This window comes from Ctenopharyngodon idella, chromosome 22, assembly GCF_019924925.1.
Source record: "Ctenopharyngodon idella isolate HZGC_01 chromosome 22, HZGC01, whole genome shotgun sequence".
Classification (NCBI taxonomy): domain Eukaryota; kingdom Metazoa; phylum Chordata; class Actinopteri; order Cypriniformes; family Xenocyprididae; genus Ctenopharyngodon; species Ctenopharyngodon idella.
In genome coordinates this window covers 15,825,117-15,840,453 of record NC_067241.1, presented here as the reverse complement: position 1 = coordinate 15,840,453, position 15,337 = coordinate 15,825,117, and the positions used below count along the sequence as shown (strand labels likewise).

The following is a 15,337-nucleotide window of genomic DNA, read 5'->3' as shown; positions in this document are numbered from 1 at the left end:
CACACGAAAACACACACTTTTTGGCTACAATAGACCAGAGTGTGTTAGCCATATGTGCTCAAATCCCTACAACACACAATGCCAAACACACGCTTTCCCAGTGTTCCTACAAATACAGTGACGCCTGCAGTGAGTGTGTGTGTGTTCCTTACGTCGGTATGGGCACCAGGCAGGACGGACACGGCAGAGCCATGCGCACAAACGCAGGAGTCGAGGGTTGCTCCCATGGACCCGCCAGCAGAGCCTGAAACACACACAGATCGAGAACACAAGAGATTCATCCGTGAGATTGGACCATTCTACACTGAAACTGAGGTTTCACAACAGAAACTGACATACAAGTATGCACAATCCTTTAACTCTTTCCCCGCCAGGGTTTTTTAAAAAGAGTTGCCAGCCAATTATTTATATGTGCGTCGGCAATGCTTCTATCGTTTTTTTCTGCTTCTTCTCCGCCTGTGTTTTGATCTGGAGATTCTGTACTCTTTCACAAGATGAATAATAGCACCCCCTACCGTATAAAAGTGAAAACATGGATTGCCAGAAATTTCCCTCAATGGCAGGGAAAGAGCTAATAAACATGTTTTGAAAAACAAACAAATCAAACTAGTAGATATAGGCGTTTCCTGACAGTTTTCTGTTCCACTTTCATTGAGTCCAATCAGAAGGCACCAATATGCAAATGAACGAATGCTACTATTGGTATATTATTAGGTACCATAGTAGAGAGTATGAGAATAGAAAAATGGGTATCGTGTTCAACCAAGTTTGGTACCAAAGCACTTTTGTCAATGCAGTGTGTGATAGAGAGTGGATATTAGGTGGAGCTCGTACCCGGTCAGCGGCTTTAACCAGCACCTGGTCATGACACGGGGCCGGGCAGAGGTGGGCACAGCCGGGTAACGGCCGCTGGCAGGGCTGCTTACAGGGAGGACATGAGCCAGAGTGACACCTGTGCTGCTCCAGAGATGAGTGATGACAGGACGAAGGCTTCCTTCAGGGAGAAGAAAATAATGAGAAGCAAATAATAGTCTTCATATGGCATTATCCAACAGAACACAAGTCAGTAGGACACATGTGAGTACCTGCACAGCTCCTTACAGCGTGGCGGTTTAGTGCTTCTCTCTCTTCCACAGGGCACAGAGATCACGGTAGAGCCGCAATCACACCGAACTTCAACCATCTCAGGACAAGGATAACAGCTGCCTGACACACACACAATTCCACTTCATTTCTCGAATCTTTCCTGCTCTTCTCATTGTTATTTGCAGCGATCAGACGGGATCTCTGTGTTCATGCAGTGGAGGCTCAACTTTTGTTTTGTAATGACATGATGTGAACGTTTACTGACATCGGCTCAGGTCACGGCTGTGAGAAATCAGGCTTTACTAAGAAATGCTTGATGAATTCAAGCTTGCCTCGATTGACTATTCCTGCAGTCACACACACTCTCTGCCTGACATTTGGATAACAAACCCACAAGCTGAGATAACAGGCATTTGCCAGATAACATTGTTGTTTGAGACACACATTTGCATTTGGCACATAGCAGGTGAACGAGAGCGAGGCATCAGTGAACAATTCATCAGTGTGAGATAACCTCTATACTCCATTACCTTTCCCACAATCACACACTTCTGTTCTGAGAAAAGGTCAGTTCATTCATGTAGATGAACTGGACTCTAACTGGGCTGATAACCAGCAGACAGAAAGCGCTTCTGGACCAAAACAAGAGCCAATCAAACGATCGGTCAAGGTTTCCATCGCTCCTACACCACAGTGACAGAAAACACTCCCATTTGTCCTGCGGACGTAGGAAACGCTCCTGCTCGCCGCGGACACAGGAAATGCTCCCGCTCGCCACAGATACAGGAAACGCTCTCGCTCACCGTGGACACAGGAAACGCTTCCGCTCGCCACAGATACAGGAAACGCTCCCGCTCGCCGCGGACACAGGAAACGCTCCCGCTCGCCACAGATCCAGGAAAAGCTTCCGCTCATCGCGTACACAGGAAACGCTCCCTCTAATGGCGGACACAGGAAACGCTCCTGCTCGCCGCGGACACAGGAAACACTCCAGGTTGCGGGTTCGATTCTCAATACCAGCAGGAAATGACTGAGGTGCCCTTGAGCAAGGCACCTAACCCCCAATTGCTCCACAGGCGCCACAGCAAAAATGGCTGCCCACTGCTGTGTGTTGGTTTGCAGTGTGTGTGTTGACCACTCACTACTCCTAATGTGTGTGCACTAATTTGGATAGGTTAAATGCAGAGGACAAATTCTGAGAAATTAACACGCCATATTAGCCTCTTGACTGAGCTAGCAATGTAAGGAACAGGGTCGGCAGTGTCAATGATGCTGTTTGATGCCAAGCGTGTGTAAACGGTCTGGGTGTTTATGATGAGCGTGTCAACACTTACCTTGGTGGCACACGGACGGGCATTTGTGGTTCCTGCAGCCCAGCATTCGACCGCAGCTCATGTCACACGGCGGGCAGTTACCTGGACAACACTGAAAACAAATACACACAATCAGTGACACAGAAACACACAGATGCGTGTGATACAAGTGGCCGTGGAGTGTGAATGAGATGCACTCATGTGTGTCAAAAAGATCTCAGTGGAATGTGTGTGTGTTACACAAACCTTTCTCTTGCACTGGTGTCGTTTGCAGGTCCGTGTCTTGTTGCACTTGGACTCACAGAGATATTCTTTATGACAGGGCAAGAGTTTGCTGTAACGGCCACAGCGACACGTCTTCTCTACCTCCTGCGCGCACACACACACACACACACACACACACACACACACACAGGGCTTTGATTCTGGGAAACTGTTGTTAAATTCGCATCAGTCTTTCTGTGTGAATGGAAACCAGGGCTGGAATGCCAGAAAATTCCATCCCGGTATCAGAGCCTACTAATGTTACCGGGATCAATCCTGACAGAGGGAAGGAGGAGAAGGATTTATTACACAGAAACAAATTCAGAAGACAATGGCTGAGAACTGGAGCGACGCTGAGACAGACGTGTGATGAACCGCCACATTTATTTACAAGACAATAAGACAAAAATGAAAGAGCGGATCTTCCTGATGAGTTCATTAAATGTCACATTGTGATGTCACTACTCGGCACGGTCAGTGAATGAGTCTTTCCACCTTCACTCTCTCTGTTACTCTGTGGGAAAATTCACTTCGATCACAATCTTCAAGAAAGGGTTAAAGACATCTCGTTAAGATTGTTGGCTTGACGTACCTAGTCACTCTGGATAAACGCATCTGCTAATCTGGATATCACTCTGGAAGTCACTCTGGACAAATGCATCTGCTAAATGACTAAATGCTCGTCTTTAAGGGACTGTTCTGGATTTGTTTGAATGAAAGCACCGAACACGGGATGAACGAAATCACTCAGATGAAACAATATATATCAAAACAATATTGCAGAGTTATTAAGATGTGTTTTTAGTGGTTTCCAAATCATGACATGAGTGTATCGTTACACCCCTAAAATCATGTAATGCCAGAACAGTGACTGGAACGACATCAGTGTGTAAAAGAATCTAGTGAGTGATACAGCTCTCTGTGTGTGCATGTGTGTGTGTGTGTGTGTGTGTTGTACCTGTCGGCAGGTCTCACAGGCTCCTCTGTGGCAGCGCATTGAGCAGGTGTGTAAACCACAGTCCAGTTTCTTCTCGCAGGTGTCTCCACAGGTGGGCACATCGACCGTACACGGCAACACACTCTCTGAACACACACAGCATGAGTCCTCTTTAATACACACTGAACCCTTAATAAACATTAAATAACATCATCAACGCATTAACACATTCAGTTCCATTTTTAAGTAAAGAAACTAAATAAGCTTTTGTGTAAATCTTATGTTGTGGATGACACTCAGTGTTTATTTAGGCACTGATATTTCTCACATGGCATCAAAACAGAACAAATGTGCAATAATTCATTATTTAAACAACTTTCCCCACAATGTATTGCAGTGCTGTGAAAAATTATGGATATATCATGCAAAGTGTTTTTTGTTTTGCCCCTAAATACAGAAACAGACAAAGTATGAAGATATAATTTAACAAATGACACTTGTAATAGACATTTTGTCATGATATGTACAGCTTAAACAGAAATGTTGATGTATGAAATGTTAGAACAACACTAGATTTATCACTACATCACGAGTCTAAAATACCAATGCAGCTTAAACTAGTAGAACACCAGCCTATCCCAAGATTCATTGCACTCCGGTGATGACAAGGGGCGGATTACACTTTTAAATGTAAGTATTGTAAGTATTAAATGCAAGTATACTGTCCCAGCTGCAGCCTCTGAATTGGGACACAGCTTCTCCGTGTGTGTGTGAACTTACTTGTCTTGCCGCAAGAGCAGGAGCGATTTCCTGCGCGAGGACATCCTCCACACACACCTGCGTGACACACACGCTCACACGTGTGATTCCCACAGGACAGCGGGCGGCCGCACACCTGCACACACGGGTCAGCGGTCAGACACGCACCTGCACACATCACACACACTCCAGGGGAAGAGAGCGGAACACACCTGGTCACAGTGCCACTCCGGACTGGCACACGGTCGCTCCGCCCGCCGCCGGCCACACGCACACGCCTGCAGACTGACCCTCGGACACGCTGCGCACTCGCCTGCCAGAGATATCTTGTTATGTGTCTGAATAAAACCTGCTCAAGGAATAAGTGGGAGTGTAAGCGTGTGATACCTGCGTGACAGGTGTTTGCACAGGTGTGTGTTCGGCACGGAAGCGTCTGTCCACAGATCTGTGTGCAGGTCCAGGCTTTAGCGCTGCAGCGGCGCGGGACACGGGATGACTTCCCACACAGACACGAAACACTCACCATCTGTGGGCAGGGGGGGCATGGACCTGACACACACACAAACACACACACAGACATGAACACACTACATATACCAACTATGCTTTAAGAACACAATTGTGAGCTAAATGTACAAAACATTAGAGTGTGTGTGTGTGTGTGTACCTGGATGGCACAGCAGCAGGCAGTGATGCCCACATGATGGTTTAAACTCACGACCACACACCTGTCCACAGGAATGTGGGAGGAGCCAGGGGTCTGGTGCAGGCTCCGCCTCCTTCCCACAGTAACAGTAATATCGTGTGGGCGTCTGTTGAGGACTGTATTCATACCTGCACTTCGGACTGACCGAGACACAGAGACAGAGCGTTTGTTGATGTTGCTCGATTGGTCTGATTGCTGCAAGGTGATTGGTCAGATACTAACCATGGCCACGGATGATCTTTTTTGCCAAAATCCTCGTCGGTCACTGAGGACACCAGGAAGATGGAGTCTTTGGCCCATTTCTGAATGCAGTTGATGTGGAAAATACAGTAACAGCCGACGCAACTCCACACCTGACACACAGAGACACAATGAAAAAACCTGTGTGAGTGTGTGTGTGTGTGAGTGAGTGAATGAGTGAGTGTGTTTGCGTGTCTCACGGCCTGTGTCCTCCTGACAGACGCGATGCAGATGAGACATGTGACTGCTCCAGACTGACACACTTCATGTAAATAATGGCGCGTCTGCTCCAGAAGACGGACATCAGCGTCACCTGAACACACACACACAGATTGAGCACTTTAATGAAGTGATTCAGAGCATGGCCTCTGCTCACTCCTCCTCATCATCATCGTGAGGTCAGCACCTGTGTGAGACGTGTACGGAGACAGAGCCGACTGCAGGATCTTCCCCCTCTTCCCTCCATCTTCACTGACGTCATCCTCATCCTCAGAGGAAGAGCTGTACGGCTCTGTGGCCAATCGCTGAGCGGCCGCTCGGTCAGACTTCCTGATCTCCTCAAACCTGGACTGAGACGAGACTGGAGAGAAAGAGACGGATCAGAGAAACTGATGTGTGAATCTTGTCTCCTGCTCTTCGTCAGGTTATGCTACCTTTCACCTCGCTCGTCCCTCTGACCTCCGACCTCACCGCTCCAGGAGGAGGGTGACCTGTGACCTGACCTCTGCCCTGACCCCGACCTCGACCCTGCTGCCTCCAGACTGGATCCATGACAACTTCTACAACAACACAGAACAGAAACTGGTACAGACAGAAGGTCCAGATCATGCGGACGCGGAAACATATACGAGCACACGATAAATCATCGGTTAAACAATAATCACTATAGTAAAATTACGGATGAAATGAGGGTAAAATCACAGAGAAAACACTGAAATAACTCTAATGACAGACAGTAAAACATGGTAAAATCACTGACAAAAACGGTAAACTAGGTGAAAGCACTGAGGAGCAGATTGATGTCAGCTTTCAATAAAAAGCGACTGTTCTTTCTCCAGATCATTTAATAAATCAGTGTATAATTGTGTGAAAATATGCGCAAAATGTAAAGAAAAATAATTTGATTCAAATAAAGAGTCTTACAGACGCGAGTCACTCCGGAGAGCGGCTCAGGAATCGGCACGGATGCGGAAGACGTCAGCGCAGCAGAGCATGACGGGAGATGTAGTCCATAACAGTTCACTGTGAGGCGGGAACCTCTCATAAAAACGACAACTCCCATCAGTCATTCAAAGACACGTCTGCCTTTCACATTAACAGTCCATCAAAAAAAAAAAATAAAAGCGACAAAACACAAACGTCATATAAAAGGTTCTGGTCAGAAATTCTTTATTTAAGAAGTATTTTGATTTTGATTTTACAGCCCATTTGGGTCCTGATTAAACTTTTAGCTGATATTGCTAGAGCAGCATCATTATTAGTGTTTCTCTCTAATGTTTTGAATGAAACTAGATCATACAGACATAAGCTAACAAAAATAATTTATTTTATCTTCACATTCTCTCATGAAAGACATGACAGAATACATTACATGTTTGTAACATGATATAATCAGTACTAACCACAGATAAAAGCTGTGAAATCAAATCATCTGTACAAAAAAATATATCTTACATTTACATTTAGCAGATTTCTTCATTTCATATTGGTTCAAACACAGACTGACAGTCAAGGATAAACCTGATATGAATCTATGGTTTTATCCAACCCCACAAATCCAGTCCAAACCCACGGTGGACCACAAAATATACAAGGCTTCTTTTCAAAATTCTGAAACTAATTTGTTTATTTGTCAGGTTTATCTGCAGCTTTCATATTATTCTTTCTCTTCTTTCACCATCTCAGAGATCTCCACTCCGCTGGAGTCTGTGATCTTCTTTTCTAGTTTAGTGATGCGCTTCTTCAGTTTTCCTTGTGCTGCCTCGTGTTCGGCTAACAGGCGGGCGTAGCGAGTCTGGAGTTCATCCAGAACGCTGCTGATCTTCACCACCTTTTCCTCCATGTCTTTGGGATCGGGACCTTGCTTAGCCAACTCCAAATCCAGAAGATTGTCCTATGGATAAAAATCATAAAACGTACAGTTATGCTGATGCTCTACATCAGTGATTCTCAACCAGGGGATCCCTAATAAATCATCAAATGATTTAAATTCAGTTATGTTAACATAATCTTCATTAAAATGATAAACAATAAAACCAGTCCCAGCCATGTTTCCATCCACCTATTTTTATTGACATTTTGGGATTTTGCCAAGATGTGCATAAATTCTAAAAATGCACATAAAAAACATATGAACTAAACTGAGGCAAATAGATTTTTTATCTGATAAGAAGACATGCGCATAAACTATGATGGAAACACATTTACCGAATAAATTCCACACAGTGCATCAGAAAAGTCTTGTTTTGTGACTTTGTGGGATGGGACAGCATAGCTGGACTAACCAGTGGACCAATCGCATCACAGCATCTGATATGCTGTTTTGCTGCTCTGAAATGCCTGAGCTAAAGTCTGTCGTCAAAAAGTGGTTTGGTATAATGACCTCCCAGAACTGACTTACATGCCTGCTTTCCCAAACACCCACATCCTAACAGCCGTGTTTCATCTGCCACTCTGAGGCGCAGGTAATTTATAATATTTAAAAAAAAGACCCACAGTGGCTTCCATTTTTCTTAGTGATATTTGGCACCAAATTATCAGGAAGTTACAATTTTGTTCTCTTCAACTCACTGGATAGAAATGCTGCTTCATTTGCAAATGTTTTATGCCATAATCCAATTTTGCACAAGTTAAATTCACAGCTTTGGATGGAAACATAGCTAGTGTGCCAGTAGACACCTGGACACCACATTGAAACAGTACTTTGAATCCTTTCAGCAGCTCAATTTTTGTGACATCAACATAAAATTCGGAACACAACTTGATTAGACATACGGCTTTGATTTTCTAGCAAATTTAGACTCCAAATTATTTCATAAAATATATGTTTTGTATAAAAGTGTTAGTTCGGTACATTTGCAGTACACTTCAACTTCTATAACTTTTTTACACTTTCATTTTTTTTTTAAAGTGCTTTCACTTCTGCAATAATCTGCTGAGTGTCTTCTTAAAAAAGAAACCAGCCTTGAGTTAATTTATTTTTTATTACATTTGTAGTACCAGAGGTATGTATCATTTTAGACACGAGGGCCTTTGAATTCCTTGGCCTTGAATTCAAAAGGGTTGGGAACCGCTGCTCTACATAGAGTTCAATGCATTACTCTGAAAGGGCCTCATACCTTCATCAGGATTTGTCGTCCCTTCTCCTCCAGCATGGCCTTGGCATCTGGATATTCGGTCAGCGCCTCCATCAGGTCATCTTTGGAAAGGCAGAAGAGGTCCGAATAGCCAATGCTGCGGATGTTGGCAGTTCTGCGATTCCCTGCCCTACTGCCCTTGATGTTGAGGATGCTGATCTCTCCGAAGTAACTGCCATCACTTAGCACCACAAACTGTGTGATGCCATCGTCGGCCACCACAGCCAGTTTCCCTTCTTTAATGATGTACATCTCACGGCCGATATCGCCCTTCTTGCAGATGTAGTCTCCAGGGCTGTAGACCTGCGGCTGAAGCTTCAGCACCAGCTCCACCAGCAGCCCGGCCTCGCAGTCTGCAAAGATCCGCACCTTCTTCAGAGTGTCCAGGTGGACGTTTATAGCGATCTCTGCCCTCAGCTTGTCCGGCAGGTACTTCAGAACTTCTCTCTCATCTACTGCTTTCTTGTTGGTCCACAAGTAATCAAACCATTTAATGACCCGTTTCTCTAGGTCTTTGGTGACCTTTCGGAAGCTCATGTACTGCTTAATAGCATCGATGCGAGCCTGGAAATTTGCTCGTGCCGCGTTTGCATTCGTGATCATTGAACCGACGTTACCGACGATGGTGGCAAAAATCAACACGCCCACCAGGAAGTCCGTTACCACAAAGAAGTACTCAGAGTTTTTGACGGGTGGTGGAGTCTCACCAATGGTGGTGAGGGTCAGGGTGGACCAGTACATGCTGTACGCGTACTTTCTCACCAACCGGCCAAACTCCGGGTCTGTGGTATCCGGGTACACGAACGCATCCGATCCGAAGCCAATGGCCTTGGAGAATGAGTAATACATGCAGGCGTTCCAGTGGATGATGATCACGATGTACATGACGAGGTTGGAGATTCGGAACAGATTTGGAAAGTTAGTCCGTGTTTCGGTGCGCTGGAAAAACTCGAACAAGCGATTGACCCTCAGTAGCTTGTTCATGCGAATCTCAGGGTAGTTCAGCCCAAAGTAAAAGTAGAAGACGTCGGTGGGAACCATGGAGGCCAGGTCCAGTTTGAACTGGATGCTCTGCATGTAGCGATCGCGAAGCTTCTTCTCATCTTTCACCAAGAGACCCTGCTCCAGATAACCTGAAAAAACAAATGAAGATTTCAATACGCTCAGCATTCATTACAGATATGTCTCATAATGGAGCTGGAACTCACCTGTCCTGGTCCTGAACACCATGTCACACAGATACACCACATCAGATAAGAAATCCATAAAGAACCAGTAAATCAAGTAGTCCTCCTGCAATTCCTCAAAACAAGCTCTGAGAGAGAGACAGACAGAGAGAGTCAAGCTGAGATCCACATCTTCCTGAAAAAGTAGGTAAAGATCCTGCTACAGAATTAAAAGTCTGTATCATCAAAGTCTCAACGTCTGTATTGTAGGGCAGGGATGGGCAATTTCAGTCCTGGAGGGCCGCTGTCCTGCAGAATTTTGCTCCAACCCTCATCAAACATACCTGAACAAGCTAATCAATGTCTTCAGGAATACTAGAAAGCTACCGGCAGGTGAGTTTTGATCAGGGTTAGAGCTGAACTCTGCAGGACTGAAGTTGCCCATCCCTGTTGTAGGGGTCTGTTTCAGTGTATGTTTGCATCACACGGGACACCAATTGTGTGTTGAGTTTTGGTCATTCAAGTTAACCACAATCTCACTAAAATCATTCAGATTTCTCAGATGACCTACTCCCTCCAAATTAAATATGTATAATCCTCTTGGATCACTAAGTAATCAATCCCTTAGCTGGTGCCCCGAAGGAAATGGAGGGAGGCTCCATCTGATATGCACACCCACAATAAGAGCTCAATTATCATTTGGTGTGAGCTCTATTATCATTTGGTACCTTGTATGACCAAAACTCACTACAATCTCTAAGACCAGAGTGTTGTTTTGAGACGTATTGCTCCTTATCTGTGATATGGAAGTAAGATCAGGCACCTTGCTATGATGAGGACCCAGTTATACATCACAGGACATGTGATCACAAACAGCCAGTTGTAGTACATGTTTCCTGCTGGATCTACGACTTCAATCTCCTTTGGTCTGGAACAAAACATTGTAGAGTATTTAGATGCAGAACAGCACACAGTATCTGTATCACCAGACACACATCCCATCTTCTATAGAGCACATTAGTGATTGTCCACTTTATCAGCGGCGCTGGTTCCGGAAGTATTTTTTCCATTCATTTCTCCCATAGGGTTTTCAAAAAAGTCATGAACAAAACCAACCAGCTATGAGGAGAATCACAAACTTTGATTTGAAACAAAAAAGTATTTGAAAATCTGACAAAAATACCAAAAGTACAAGACTGTGAACTTAACGGCTTTACTGAGGGAAAGAACTACAATCCCATGATGCATTGCGAACAGCATGATCGAATTAAAAACGATGGCGAAGTATGGAACTACTCATTTAAAAATGTTGATTATATATATAAAAACAATATATTTTAATTTTTTTTTTTTTTGCAAAATATGCATATATACTGTATATATACACAAATTTTTAAGTATTTTGAGACCAACTGGATTACATCATTTGCAGTGCTTCATGGGAGTGGGAGGAGCTAATGAGCTCTTTTGGCACATTTTGCTTTTTTCCGACTCTGATTGGTGGGATTTTCTGTACAGCATCATGGGCAATGTAGTTTTTCACCATGTATTCCACTGTTAAACATGATTATTTAGCAAAATACGTTAAGAAATATAGCAGGCTGACAGAAGCAAATTCTATCAATTAAAAACATTGTAGCTCATGGTTAGTCTGTCTTGAAAGGTTTATATGCTATCGTTAAAAATCAATTTCTCTATGGAGAAAATGAATGGAGTTTTTTGGTTCAGGAACCCTACTGTTTTACTCTATTGTTGAAACAAACGTGGTTCTGTTTGGTGCTGCTCTAGTTGCACAGAAATGACATGCTTCACTTAAAGGTGCAGTAAGCGATTTCTGAGAAACGCTGTTGATATTTGAAATCACCAAAACAAAAACGCCCTACCCAAAATGATCACACCTCTATCTTGATAGCTCCACCTTCAAATTTACAAACACCCTATGCAACACATCCTATGCACCTCCCCCCTATTAAGTGTATACACGCCCCTTACTGCTAATTGGTTCAATTTTTTGGGGGCTCTGTCTGATCCACTTTCAACAGCGTTTCTCAGAAATTGCTTACTGCACCTACAACAATAACAATGAGACAAAGATGCAGGAATTACTGACTGTAGATGAACCTACTTCTCTTTCTCTTTCTCCTTTTCTTTCTCTTTCTCTTTCTCTTTCTCTTTTTCTTTCTCCTTTTCTTTTTCTTTTTCTTTTTCTTTCTCATCTTTTTCTTTTTTCTTTTCCTTCTTTTCCTTTTTTTCCTTCTTCTCTTTTTTCCTGGAATAACACATACATACACATATATTAGATCATCATATAGGACTGAGAATGAAACAAATGTTTGAAAAACATCTCATCTTACTCTTTCTTCTCCTTTTTTTCTTTTTTTTTCTTCTTTTTTTCCTCTCTGTGAATATAAAGACAAATACAAATTAAAGGGGTTGAAAGCACCTTGTGTGTTACAGTCTGATTATGGAGTGTGTGTGTGTGAGAGAGTGTGACAGAGTGTGTGTGAGAGAGTGTGAGTGAGTGTGTGTGTGTATGTGTGTGTGTGAGAGAGAGAGAGAGAGAGAGAGAGAGAGAAAGAGTGTGTGTGTGAGAGTGTGTGTGAGAGAGTGTGTGAACTCACTCTTCATTGTTATTGTTGGTGTTGGTGTTGAAGTGAGTTCCAGCATCTGGTTGCTTTTTTTCTCTTTGGAAAAAAAAATCAAATCAAATTAATAACCAATAACTTGTCAATCATTAGCCAACCACTGATTTCTATCTGAGATAATCCAATTATCTGTCACCCATAATGCATCACTCACATAATGTCCTCTGTGTCCATGGTAACCTGGTCCACCCCCTCTACGAGAAATCTGGGCGGGACCAGAGGCCTCACTCGTGCAGACATGGCAGCTGATTGGTCAGGCCACCTGCCCGTCACACACTTCTGCAGCAAAGAACATTTCACATTTATAAACTGTGCAGAGATAGTTTAAAACAACTGAGATTTAGATTAATTTCCATATGATTCACTATCATAAAGTAGTTGCATTAAATGTGTCATTTTAATTGCATGAATCTTGTAAAAAGCCAAATAAACTCAACTGAGGAATGTTAATTTACTTTAATAATGTCTCAAGTGATAAAAAGAAGAAAGACAATATGAAACACTGGATTTCAGTTATGCTGAAACTGTGACAATAAAAAATCTCAGTGTGTCATAAATACAAACAACTCATTGATGGTGGAGACATTACTTTCCCTTAGTTTTTAATTGAAAGGACAAAAATAAAGTGTAGAGTCAGTAAAGTGTGACGACTCACCTGACTGCCTTCACACACCTGAGCGCTGCGCTGACATCATCATCACAGGTACACCAGCAAACACATGAACTCATTCTCTCTCACACACTTTCTCTGTTGAAAGGCAGAACATTTGTAAAAAAAAAAAAAAAATCCTGAATTGTGTTAATTTTTTTCAGTATTCCCAAACGATCACGGACCACGAAAGGATTTCAAACAGGCACAGTAGGATTTGGGATTACACAGGATAGTCACTGGGTCACTCTCTCTCTCTCTCTCTCTCTCACACACACACAAACTCACACACACACACACACACACACACACACACACACCATAATAAACACATGCGTGTTAAATACATGAGACTAGAACTCAAAACACAAGATCACAGAGAGAAAACTGATGTTTTCAGTTCTAGTACTAACACAAATGCAAACTGTTATTCTGATCCTGTATATAAACTGAGACACGACTAAATTGTTGGTAAATTGTCATTGCTCAAAAGAGGCTGTACATAAGTGTCTCAATTACAGTTTTTCTGAATTGCTAAAACACTAAACTCCATTCTCTGAACCAAAAAAACACATTCTCACTCACTAAGGCCCTGTTTACAGCTGGTATTAAGATGCGTTTTGGTCACAAGTAGATGAGGGACACACATTCCTGTTTCCACCTGGTGTTTTAATCCGTGTCTTTTGTCCACTTTCAACCACTTCTGTCCTGATTTCTTTGAGGGGAGGGTCTATGGGTGGGAAAACGTATGGGTTTTTTTCAGATCTTTCGATCAAATGAACAAAATAAGCTTGCACAGTTTGCATATGAACATGACCGGAGATAATGGAAAAACATACAGTGTTCAGCCGGTCTTGCGGCTGTCAGAGCAGAAACGAAAGCTGCTGCTCTCTGTGAGTATGTTAGAAATCAGGAATGGTGAGAGAACATTGTGCTTGGTACGTTTTTCGTCTTCAAACCAAACTGCTCTTCAGCTGACAAAGTTTGAATCCCGTCTGGCTAGCACGCATTTACCTTACGTGTTAGGTCAGATGGTGGAGAGTAGTGGGTCTTTTAGTGGCGGTTCCATCACATTTGACCACATAAGTGTTTCCACTACGAAAACAATCCGGTCGAATGCATTTTTGACAACCTCTGGAAGAGGACAAAACTGGACAAGCTCAAAACATTTTACACCCCGTTTACACCTGTATTTAGCATCGTCCACTTTTGATCCGGTCGACTAAAAGGCATCTTAATACCTAAAACACATTTTGCACTGTGACGCACTTGACAGACAAAATTGACTCAAAATGTTGCACTGAATGTTGATACCAACAATCTGAGAGGAAGAGGATGAGGACGAGAAAGAGCGAGGTGTGGAGTGTTGTCAAGGCTGGATCGACACACCAGAGGGTTTTTCCCATCATTCCCTGTGATGTGGACAGGACCAACATGATTTTGAGAACAGATGTTCTCTGAATGTAGTTTGAAGATTTGGTTTTTGTGTTTTAAGGAAAGTGGATGATGGTTTTGAGAAAATTGTTTTAGCAATTCAGAAAAACTGTAAATGGACACAGAGAATTGTGAGGCGTTATTGACTTCATGAGGAAACAGTGAATGGATCTTTCACTTTCTCATTCTCTACGGATTTATACATAGATCATGAGTGTGTGTGTGTGTGTGTGTGTGTGTGTGTGTGTGTGTGTGTGTGTGATGTTCACCTTGAGTGCAGCAGGTTGACAGATTATCCGTCTGATAATATGCCTGGTCAGCTCTCTTGACTAATTACCCATAAAGCCGTTAATCCTGCAGCGTTCAGGTTAACTCAACGCTTCATCACATTAAAGACTCAACCAGCGGAAACAGATACAGTCACTTCACATTACAGTCTTCCTCTCACACAATCATCACATTAAAACTAAATGTGTTATTAATGCATGTAAGTATTATTATAGCTTTTAATAGTTATTAATTTAATACTGTGGATCTGCTTTTAAAGCACATGTGATCAAACACTAAATGAATCTACATTTTAAAAGAATATGTATATTGCTGTATTACTATAGAACAAACACTTGAGTTACAGAAACAAATATGAACCTCTAGAGTTTGAACCCTGAAGAAGTTTGTGTCACAGAGGAGAAAATACATTTCTCATTATGATTGATTCTGTAAATGACAGAATAGATTAAAACTAGGACATTTACTACAGGAACAAACTGTCATCAATAAAT

General features: G+C 42.8%; 2 protein-coding genes across 3 annotated transcripts in view; both read right to left on the bottom strand.

Moving 5' to 3' along the window:
- nfxl1 (nuclear transcription factor, X-box binding-like 1) overlaps window positions 1–15,337 on the bottom strand; it is a 179,489-nt gene that overhangs the window by 4,093 nt on the left and 160,059 nt on the right. Inside the window, exons 1-15 of one of the 2 annotated variants that reach the window (XM_051879215.1) lie at window positions 6,449–6,578; window positions 5,959–6,084; window positions 5,712–5,885; window positions 5,506–5,618; window positions 5,288–5,418; window positions 5,027–5,205; window positions 4,747–4,908; window positions 4,572–4,672; window positions 4,381–4,495; window positions 3,622–3,746; window positions 2,646–2,768; window positions 2,421–2,511; window positions 1,086–1,206; window positions 835–994; window positions 153–244 (exon numbers count right to left, since the gene is read on the bottom strand). In XM_051879215.1, the coding sequence (XP_051735175.1) occupies window positions 153–244; window positions 835–994; window positions 1,086–1,206; window positions 2,421–2,511; window positions 2,646–2,768; window positions 3,622–3,746; window positions 4,381–4,495; window positions 4,572–4,672; window positions 4,747–4,908; window positions 5,027–5,205; window positions 5,288–5,418; window positions 5,506–5,618; window positions 5,712–5,885; window positions 5,959–6,076 (1,805 nt within the window). In that variant the 5' untranslated portion in view covers window positions 6,077–6,084; window positions 6,449–6,578. Of the gene's footprint in view, window positions 1–152; window positions 245–834; window positions 995–1,085; window positions 1,207–2,420; window positions 2,512–2,645; window positions 2,769–3,621; window positions 3,747–4,380; window positions 4,496–4,571; window positions 4,673–4,746; window positions 4,909–5,026; window positions 5,206–5,287; window positions 5,419–5,505; window positions 5,619–5,711; window positions 5,886–5,958; window positions 6,085–6,448; window positions 6,579–15,337 lie in introns of those variants that run through there. The other variant, XM_051879216.1, reaches the window with a different exon arrangement.
- Window positions 6,720–13,399, bottom strand: cnga1b (cyclic nucleotide gated channel subunit alpha 1b). The gene is made up of 7 exons (XM_051879266.1): window positions 12,627–13,399; window positions 12,449–12,511; window positions 11,953–12,096; window positions 10,651–10,755; window positions 9,870–9,976; window positions 8,644–9,794; window positions 6,720–7,418 (listed from the first exon to the last, which is right to left on the bottom strand). Exons 1-7 carry the CDS (start codon window positions 12,710–12,712, stop codon window positions 7,182–7,184), a joined length of 1,893 nt encoding a protein of 630 aa, XP_051735226.1. The 5' UTR covers window positions 12,713–13,399; the 3' UTR covers window positions 6,720–7,181.

What these genes read in the sequence shown, in the direction of transcription:
- cnga1b (XM_051879266.1), bottom strand. Translation starts at nt 12,712, where the DNA reads ATGTCTGCACGAGTGAGGCCTCTGGTCCCGCCCAGATTTCTCGTAGAG. An exon ending in TGGGTCCTCATCATAGCAAG is followed by an intron (nt 9,977 to 10,650) that starts GTGCCTGATCTT and finishes TCTCTCTCTCAG; the next exon opens with AGCTTGTTTTGAGGAATTGC. An exon ending in GACGACAAATCCTGATGAAG is followed by an intron (nt 7,419 to 8,643) that starts GTATGAGGCCCT and finishes TTTTATCCATAG; the next exon opens with GACAATCTTCTGGATTTGGA.